This window comes from Oryza sativa, chromosome 2 (assembly GCF_034140825.1).
Source record: "Oryza sativa Japonica Group chromosome 2, ASM3414082v1".
Lineage (NCBI taxonomy): Eukaryota > Viridiplantae > Streptophyta > Magnoliopsida > Poales > Poaceae > Oryza > Oryza sativa.
This window is the reverse complement of record NC_089036.1, coordinates 19,637,084-19,647,056: the sequence shown is the minus strand read 5'-3', so window position 1 is coordinate 19,647,056 and position 9,973 is coordinate 19,637,084. Positions and strand designations below refer to the sequence as shown.

At 47.8% G+C, this 9,973-nt stretch overlaps 1 protein-coding gene and 1 pseudogene across 3 annotated transcripts; both read right to left on the bottom strand.

Moving 5' to 3' along the window:
* Positions 1-961: 961 nt before the first annotated feature.
* Positions 962-2,750, bottom strand: LOC4329511 (E3 ubiquitin-protein ligase BOI). Of its 2 annotated transcripts, XM_015768610.3 has the most exons (3): positions 2,581-2,750; positions 1,923-2,412; positions 962-1,808 (listed from the first exon to the last, which is right to left on the bottom strand). In XM_015768610.3, exons 1-3 carry the CDS (start codon positions 2,649-2,651, stop codon positions 1,275-1,277), a joined length of 1,095 nt encoding a protein of 364 aa, XP_015624096.1. In that variant the 5' UTR covers positions 2,652-2,750; the 3' UTR covers positions 962-1,274. The 2 variants fall into 2 exon arrangements, with proteins under 2 accessions (XP_015624096.1, XP_066164147.1); XM_066308050.1 differs by having other exon boundaries at positions 962-2,412.
* A 5,321-nt stretch (positions 2,751-8,071) lies between these two features.
* Positions 8,072-9,741, bottom strand: LOC107278324 (50S ribosomal protein L19, chloroplastic; annotated as a pseudogene). Its single transcript, NR_165334.1, has 3 exons — positions 9,539-9,741; positions 9,323-9,456; positions 8,072-8,413 (listed from the first exon to the last, which is right to left on the bottom strand). The product of NR_165334.1 is annotated as a 50S ribosomal protein L19, chloroplastic (transcript).
* Between the last annotated feature and the right edge of the window lie 232 nt (positions 9,742-9,973).

The window sequence follows — 9,973 nt, the reverse complement described above, 5'->3', positions numbered from 1 at the left end:
TCTAATTTTGGTCGTCCGTCTTATTTTAAATTTTTTTATGATTAGTATTTTTATTGTTATTAGATTATAAAACATGTATAGTACTTTATCCGTAACTAATTTTTTTTAGTTTTTCTAAAAAAAATTAAATAAGACGAATGATTAAAGTTGGACACGAAAACTCATGGCTGCACTATCTTGTGACGGAGGGAGTATTGGCTTACTGTGATTTAAAACTGTGAGTACTACTGCTAGTTCCAGCTATCTTTTCTGATACGCCTTCTAAGCTCAACTGCTGCTCTAATCTGCCTATGAAGTCTGAAAGTCTGAAACCGAAGAAGTGATGGACTGATGGTCTTCCCTGCATGCATATAGCAGAAAATGTCGAAACTCATTCTGTTCACTTTTCTAAACGAAAAGGACCGTGTAATGACTAATGAGTCATCCCTTGAGATATATTCATATATATACAGGCAGCTGAGGAAAAAAATAATTAGATAGGTGTTAGCTTGATTGTAGGTAATGCTGGTTCCAGAAAAATCAAAGCGTGTTGCTGTAGTCTCGACGTGATTGATAATAACAGAACAAAAGTGAAAGTGCATGTTTTTTTTCCTTTCCATGCTTTGCGACGTAAGCATCGTGCGTCCGGTGCGTCGGTTTATGGAGGTGTTCAGCGCATCAGCAAAAACTGAATCCAAGCAATGACGCACAGAGACAAATACTCCCTCCGTTTCAAAATATTTGACACCGTTGACTTTTTAATACATGTTTGATCATTCGTCTTATTCAAAAAATTTAAGTAATTATTTATTCTTTTCATATCATTTGATTTATTATTAAATATACTTTCATGCACACATATAGTTTTATATATTTCACAAAATTTTTTGAATAAGACAAACGGTCAAACATGTGTTAAAAAGTTAACGGAGGGAGTATTTTCCAAACGGACAAGAAGAAAGAAAACGATGAGATATGGGAGTAAGTATGAACAGCTTGTATTACTGGTCTGTCTTAAGACAATTAATCTAGTAGATTCTATTTACCGTTTCAACAACTTCACTAATCTAATATGCTAAAAAATATAAAAAGGTGAAAAAAAACCCAAATTGGTCCTCTTCGGGGGACAACCCGTAAAAGAAAAATACAGATCGGGGTGAGTTCTAAACAAAAGAGAAATTAAAAAAAAAAGAGGAAGGAAGCTTTTTTTTTTTTAACTTGAGTCTTGACACGACCTTGGAATGCACGACCGGTCGAGCAATGGGCACACGTCGCGCTGCCTTGCCGGAGTCCGGTCAGGGGAGGAGGACGTGGAGCGAGGCGTTCTTGGTGGCCGCGCAGACGGGGCACGCGTCGGCGGCGGCCTCGCAGCCGCGGCACAGGCAGAGGTGCCGGCACGGCAGCAGCAGCACGCACGCGTCCGCCTCGCCGCAGGCCCTGCACGCCCTCCTCCCGTTCCCGCCGCCGGACACCTCGGCTGCGCCTCCGTCGGGCGCCTGCACGAAGCAGCACGACTGCGCGTCCTCGGCATCGCCCTCGCCCTCGGCGGCGGCGGCGGCGGCGGCGCAGGGCGACTGGAGGAGCTGGTCGAGCGTGGCGCGGAGGCCCGCGGCGGCGGCCTCGTGGCTCTTGGCGATGCCCAGCCACGCCTGCCCCTCCGCGCCCATCTGGCGGAGCCTCTCGTCGAGCTCCGCGTTCCGCCCCAGGGCGCGCTCCAGCTCGGCCTCCGCGGCGTGCAGCCGCCGCGCGGCGGCGCGATCCACCGCCGACACCACCGCCCGCAGGTGCCGGCGCCGCGCCTCCTCCAGCCCGGCGCGCAGCCTCTCATTCTGTAGGTAGGTGCAGATCGAGTCAAACGCCCATTCGAGAGAGGAGAGCAGACAAAACGACACGGAGCTCCAGCGCCCATGGCGATAAATAAATGCGCGATCGGTGGCGCGCACCTCGAAGCGGACGAGCGCGTCGACCTCGACGCTCTGGCGGTAGAGATGCGACAACAGGAGGCCACCACCGCAGACAGGGCGGCCGCTGGTGGACGCCGCGCCGGAGCCGACGACCCTGCTGCTACTCTTGTGCACGTCCCCGAACGCCTGCGGCGTCACCTGCGGCGGTGGCGGCGGCAACAGCGCGCGGTGCCCGCCGCCCTCCATGACGCTGCTGCTCATCAACAGACCCGCCGCCGCCTCTCCCTCGCCGCCAACCCGCGCGCGCTTCCGCGGCACGAAGCCGCCGCCGAAGTCGTCAAAGCGGCGCTGGCTACAAGTAAGCTCGCTTCGCAGGTCACTGAACACCGCCGTGTTGTTGTTGTTGCCGCCGCCGCCCACCGCCGCAGCAGCAACAACAAGCTGCTGCTGTAGCAGCGCCGCTGAGACGGCCTCGTCCAGGAACAACGCCGATGCGCCGCTGCTCGGCGCCGCGTTCTCCAGAGCCGGCCTGCGAAGAAAATTGTTAGCCACTCGCGCGAGGATAAATAGGTGGTCGGCAGCGGAAGAGGAAGGAGGAGGAGCGCGAGGCGCATGAGTGCCTAGAGCGCGCGCGCGGGAAGGGAGGCGGGGCCGCGCATGCATGCACGCGCGCGGCGCGGCGCGGGGTGACACGGACCTGATGGCGTACGCCGCGGAGGAGGAGGAGCGGGAGGCGTGGGCGACGTACTGCGCCTGCACGGCCATCATCAACACAAACACCGCAAAACCACCAAACACCGCGCGATGGAGAAGAGGCAGCAGAGCGCGGGGGTTATATATGGGAAGGGGCGGTGGTAAAGACACGTTGGTGCGGGGTGGGGGAAGGGTGGCAATAAAAGGGGGACAAAGCCTGTTCGTCTTGACGAGGTGGGACTAAACTAGAACGAGAAAGATGAGAGGAGGCGGGTGTGGCCTTGACTGGGCGAGCAAGCAACGGATGCGTGGGGTGGCGGATTGATGGGTGCCGGTGCCCGGTGATGGATGATGCCCACCCTAGCTTCCTTTTCTCTCCTCTTCCCTTTCTTTCTCCTCCTTTTCCCCGCCCGCTTTAATAATTTTATCGTTTAGAGCACCCGCAATGGTAAAGTAAAGTGCTCTCTATAAAACATGTATAACTCAGCAATAGACTAGATTAATAGTAAACCACCTCAATAGTATGTCTACATGTGTATCTATAGCTCTCTAATGCATTGCCTCGTTTTTCTCTATAGACTATCTCCAGATTAGTAGATAGCTTTGCTCTCTCTTCATTTAATATCTTCCAAGTAGGAAAATATACTGATATGGATCTCTTATAGAGAGCCTATAGATAACCATTGCGGGTGCCCTTACCATATTCGTCGGAGCATGCACAACATTTCGAGCATTTCGCCCCTGCTTTGCTTTTCGATGCCGCACCGATGGCGAGGCGACGTGGGATTCGGTTCGGGGGCAACGCAAAGACTGCAGCACTGGGCCAGCTCTATCGCCCAAGATAACGTGAAATTTGACAATATGGAGTATCTACTAATACACGCGTCTTTGCTGATTTATCATCTAATCATGGCTTCTAATATATAGCACTGGAGCCATAATTTTTTTATTTCATACCATTTTCTCTTTTTATTCCTTCTCGTGTTCACGGACTATTTTGCCCATAGGCTCACATAACATGAGAACAAAGGTGAAGCCGTAGAGGGAGGGAGGGATAAGATAATACAATAATCTCCCTTCAGTAAAGCCTCAATGATAACAGGGGCATCATAGCGGCAGGGGCGGCGGCAAGGTGTGTCCCTGATGTTGAAGCATAGTGGTGTCGGCGCCAGAGATAAGGGGATCATGACATCGGTGGCGACAGGCCAAGGAGGCGGGCTAGCGGTGGTGGAGCAGCGTTGGGATGCTGCCACATGCACTATGATGGAGGGCCTGGTTTGCGGCAGCGCTCGTTGGAAGCCGTGACTCCCATTTCTTCCAATCCCCTCGCTCTTTCTTTTCCTTGTCGTGTGGGCCTAGGGGCAAAAGAGTACATATAAGTGAGGAGGAGAAATAAAAAAGAAAAGCAAGGAGAAAGTGGCATGTTAAAAAATCATAGTCGCATTATTGTATTTTAGAAGTCATACGAATTGGATAATATATACGCAAATGTGCGCATATTAGATGTTATATTGTCAAATTTATCGTGAGGTAAAGGCTCGTGTTTTACTCAACTGTTCAGAGTCTTTTTCCCCGTTTCTTTCTGTTTTCGCTTGTAAGCAAATGAAGAGTGGCTTAAGCAAGTTGTGTTTGGTGACGCTGGCGTTTCCGTTTTGTGGGTGAACTGTTGATGATAATTCAATACTGGGTGCAGAAGATGTATCAATAATCCCACGAATTAAAGCTAATTAACCCCCTCACCTTTTCCTTCTTTCATGTGCAAGCGTTTTCTGATAGTACGAGAGTACTACTACAGCGTTATTAGTGGCAGTGCTTCCCTTTTCTAAAAAAAGTCATGCGCCTTGGTGACAATTCACGCGAGATATACGATTTTCGATCATACGAGCAGTGAAGCGCCGTACGCACGTACACGATCCGATCGATCCCTTAGCAGCTTTGATCGATCCTCCACGTGTACGGCCACCGCCACACAGCTGCCCACCACGCCGTACGTTTCGTCGTCTTCTTCAGGATTATTAATCCGTATAGGATCGAGTACTTGCAAAGAAAAAAAAACCGAAACAATTAAACCACCCGTACTAATTGGGAGTAAGTATAATTGATAATCCCATGGACGCATTCATAAGTCCTGCCCGGAAAAACCGAGCGATTTTTGAAACGGCTCGTGACCGCGGGGCATCAACGCGCGACACGCCACGAGTATTCGCTGGTCCCATGATATAACGCCAAGTATAGCACTAGTACCTGACGTGATGTGGTAGCTGGGATTTGTTATTGGAGTAAATTTCACACTGAAATGATTTTTTTTAACTAAAGTTTTATAACGGAACATGCCCGACCCATTGTTTGTGCTTAACACCAAGGACGAAGCTATAATATATTTGTGGAATGAAATCCATGACTATATTGTATAGGCTATGAAGATGACACTTGAAATCAAGTAACATTAATAATGCATTACGATACTGATGAGCCAATTTTCTAGCTCCGTCCAGGCTTAACACCATGTATTCATAATTTGCACTTTGGACTGGCCCAATAGTTTGGCTCGGCACGTAGGCTTCAGCCCATGCACACGATCAGGCAGTTGTTGCCCCTTTTCTCTTTTCTCCTCGCACAGGCACCCATGAGGGCCATGGCCCGGCCGCCGCTACAGGTGAAGAGCGCAACACATCTAGTGGCACCGATGGCGTGGGAGGAGGGAAACCTGTGGCTAGCCCGCGCAGGGCCAGGTGGTGAGTCACCGTTGCCAAGCTTGCACAGAAGGCAGCAGCTCCGACATTCACAATGAAAGCATGTCATCGTTGCAAAGCTTGTCAAAACAAAGCAGCTCCGACTTCACCACATACTTGTGTCCTTGTTACCGAGCTCATCACAAACGACCAAGCAGCTCCAACTTCTCATGGCGGACATCAACCAAAGCCACCGTACCACCTCTTCCTGCCTATTGCTGGCACCAGCATGTACACTTAGAAAGAGACTGCAACATGTTATCATTGCCGAGCTTCGTCTCACCCCAACAACAAAGCAGCTTCGACTCCACCTAGCAAAAATCAAACAAGGATATTGGCCACCTGCCACAAAGCAAGAAGCGGATCCAACAAGGAGAAGGTCTCGCTGAACATTTTCGCCTTGTTGAGTGTTGGTGTGGAAGTAGGAAGCCCCGGAGCTAACGTCAAAATCATAACTAGACATGTGCATGAAAAGGTTCTCCAAAGCGGCACCCCCAATAGGGACGAGATGTGAATCGCCGCTGCCGCTTGCCCATTAACCGGGGCAAGACTTTCACCTGGAGCACAATGATGGAAGAAGAGGGAACACGTCTTAACAATGCCTCCGAGAATGGAAACGGCGCCGAAGGCGTTGCCAGAGCCAGAAGGCATGGCAAGGCTTTCGCGTATGGTTCCCTGTGCTCCTACACACCTAACCAATCCGCAGACACGACTATCGCAAGAATGCCGCATTGGCCTCGACTCACCGACCTCCGGCGACCAAGCACCCCGGAGCTCCCCATGGGCACGACCTCACCGACGGCCGCAACCAACGAACAACCTCCACCACATATAACAGCACAAAGCGTCCCCGCGGGCACCGCGTCAACGCCGCACGGCCGCCCAAGCTTCTCGACCAACGCTGCCACCACCAAGCTCGCCGGCGTAGCACGGCCGCCCTGGCTCTTCGCTCGACGCCGTCCAAGCACGCCGGCGGCGCCCAGTCGGCCGGTGTCGTCAGCCGCTGCCACCTGCGTCCCGCCTGCCAGCCGCGCCGTCGCCCGCGTCTCCCACGCCATATGCCGTTGTCTTTCCTGCCAAACACCATCGTCCTCGCGCCACCCACCGCCGTTGCCCACGCCGTCATCAGCTTACCAGCCAGATCCGATGACGACGGGCCGGATCCAGCAACGGAAGGGCCGGATCCGGTGACGGTGGCGGTGCCGGATCCGCAGCCACGCGCCGCGCCGCCGCGAGGCCTCCCCCGCACGCCGTGCCACTTCCTCGCATCGGAGACAGCTCGCCACCGGGGTTTTTGTCCCCGCTGCCGTCATCCTAGTTCCTACGTGGTTTTCGGTGGCGGCGAGGCGGTGAGAGGAGGGGAGGGTGGCGGCGGCCAGGGGCTAGGGTTTGCCCCTGGTCACCCGTGTGTGGACGACCGAAGGCGCGTGGAGCTGATTCCCCCTCATAGGGGTTGTTTGGTTGATGGCTAAGTTCGCCACATCTCACTTTGCCACAAGTATGCTATGCTACACCAAATGATACTAACAATTTGTTGACCATAAGCGTGGCTAAATTTTATAAAAATTTAAGTCTACGATGCGTAGGCCCAAAGATTAGTAAAATGAGGCATGACACAGATGTGACAACCAACCAAAAACTATACTACCAAATTGTGTCATGCCTAATATTTGGCATGGTAATATTTGGGAGCTACGTAAATAGCCCCATAATTTTTGGAGCGGGTGCAACAATGCTACTAGGAGATTTGAAAAACTAAGTTGTGGTAAGTATTATGTGTTGCCACAGTACGTCATGAAGTTCATGTAAAGTGTATATCTATTATAATGTGAGCAAAATAAATCTATTAGCTTAAAGAAACACTTGTGTCACAGTCACTACGTATCAAGTTAAGTGTATATATTAACTCTACTGGTGAGCTAGGATTTGTTAGTGGCGTGGTTGGCGCCTGCCCGCTGGGTCTTCTAGGCAGAGCTTTGGATGTGAGACCGAGTGGCAATGCAAGGCAAATGATTAAGATGGAACCGAGAAAGAAGCAAGTGCTATTATACAAAGACCAGCAGCGACTTTTTTTTTCTTTCGAAACACATCCCTTTAATTACATACATGCATACACTACCTCTATAATTAGCTCTGACAAACTGTACCGACATATCTTGAAATTTAGGGTTGTTGAAATGCTGGGCCAAAAAAAAAACAAAGAGCTGCACTGCCTGTTACTTGAAAGGAGCAAGTATCAGAAATACAAACAGTAGCCTTTAGGAGCTGAAGTACCAGAAATTTAGGAGCTGGAACTAACAAAATGTCTGTCTTGCACTGAGATTTATGCCACCAAAAACCTTACAGATCAACTAAAAGAGGGGGGGGGGGGGGGGGGGGGCAGAAGGAGTCTCATTTCTTAAGTGCATTCATCCTGTCCCGCAGGTAATACAACTTTGCTCTCCTGACTTTCTTCCTGTCCAAGACTTTGATTTCTTTGATGTTTGGAGAGTAACTGAGCACAAAAGAAAGGTTGCATCAAGAAAGACTGAAAGTCAAAACAAAATGAATCATGTGTAAAGATATCTTTCATATTTGACTCCAGCAACTTATGATAATTTTGTATGAAAAATTTAGATGAACTACAGAACAAGGGGAAGAGAGAACAAGAAATAGTAAGTAAATATATATGAAAACATCCTATTGCATTACTTCTATTCTAGAAATATACCCACAACACCACAGTGGTGAAGGAACATGTGTTTCTAGTGGTGAAAATTGCAGTTTCGTCCGAGCTGAACGTGCATATTTATGGAACTACATTCTACAAGCTCCATGTGCAATAGAGCTCAAACACACACAGGAGTTTATTGCACATCTGTTCTATCAAGTACTATCGATATCAAATCTCGGCATTCACTTTCTTAGGAATTTGTTAACAAGGTATTTATCAATATATGATTAAGAAAGTTATACTTGGATTTACAGAATGCAAACAACGAAGGTAGTGCGCAGAAGTAGTCTCATTTCTTAAGTGCATTCATCCTGTCCCGCAGGTAATACAACTTTGCTCTCCTGACTTTCTTCCTGTCCAAGACCTTGATTTCTTTGATGTTTGGAGAGTAACTGAGCACAAAAGAAAGGTTGCATCAAGAAAGACTGAAAGTCAAAACAAAATGAATCATGTGTAAAGATATCTTTCATATTTGACTCCAGCAACTTATGATAATTTTGTATGAAAAATTTAGATGAACTACAGAACAAGGGGAAGAGAGAACAAGAAATAGTAAGTAAATATATATGAAAATATCCTATTGCATTACTTCCATTCTAGAAATATACCCACAACACCACAGTGGTGAAGGAACATGTGTTTCTAGTGGTGAAAATTGCAGTTTCGTCCGAGCTGAACGTGCATATTTATGGAACTACATTCTACAAGCTCCATGTGCAATAGAGCTCAAACACACACAGGAGTTTATTGCACATCTGTTCTATCAAGTACTATCGATATCAAATCTCGGCATTCACTTTCTTAGGAATTTGTTAACAAGGTATTTATCAATATATGATTATGAAAGTTATACTTGGATTTACAGAATGCAAACAACGAAGGTAGTGCTAGCATGCCACTGTTATCATCAGCCTATTAGGGATATCAAGAAGGCTAAGGATACCCAAGAAACAAAAACACCAAACTTGAATGAGCATTTCTAAATTTGCAAGCAGATAACTACACTTCTAATGCAAAATAACACGCCTATAGTTCTATGTTCACTTGTAGCCATATGGAACCGAAAGTATGTTTACGCACAATCAAAGAAAACAATCCTGTCTACCAAGCAAAAAAATAGTGAGAATAGCCTGCTCAAACCTTAAAGTATTAAGTACTGTATGATGCACAGTTCTCACATTTGAATGAACAATTAGTCACTCATGAGACCAAGAGGTGATTCGATATCTCTATATGCATTTCTTTTAAGAAAAAAAAAGATGAGGCGGCAAAAGGGAAGCAAATATTTGGTGTCACTTAACAGTGGAAAGACAGACTCGACTCCAACACCAGCTACTAATCTACGCAGTCTGAAAGTTGTATTGATCCCAGCATTGCGTCTTGCTATGACAATGCCTTTCAACGTAGACTCGCGCCGCTTCTTCTCAGGAACTTGCTGTTTTTTACACACATAATCAGAACGGCAGAAATGACCGAGCAGACAAAATACCAGTAAACTGAGGATGCAGATGCTTTACCAGTCTCATTTGGAGAATACATCCAGGCTGCACATCAGGAATCTCTCTTTCCCCAAGTACCTTGTCAGCTGCCTCCATGTTCAAGATCTGAAACACAAAATAACAAATATGTCCTGCTTCTTTTAAGTGCTCATTTTGACACAACTGTAAGTTTCTTGGATATGTCATTTGCACAATACTAGGCTTACATTCGTAAGAGCAAGGCTAATAATACAGCCAATTATTTACTATATAAATTTTTATAGTCTATTTTTTTACTCACTCATATAGTGATTAGCTCTTCACTATAAGTCTACTGTCTGTCTCACAGATTTTATTGATTTTTGTGCCTAAGCCGGTTGTAAACTTACAGCCTGTTTCTCATCTCTTTCCTCTCCTCTCTCATCCACCTCAGCATTTAGCCATCTTAGAGCAAGTTTAATAGTATAGCCCACT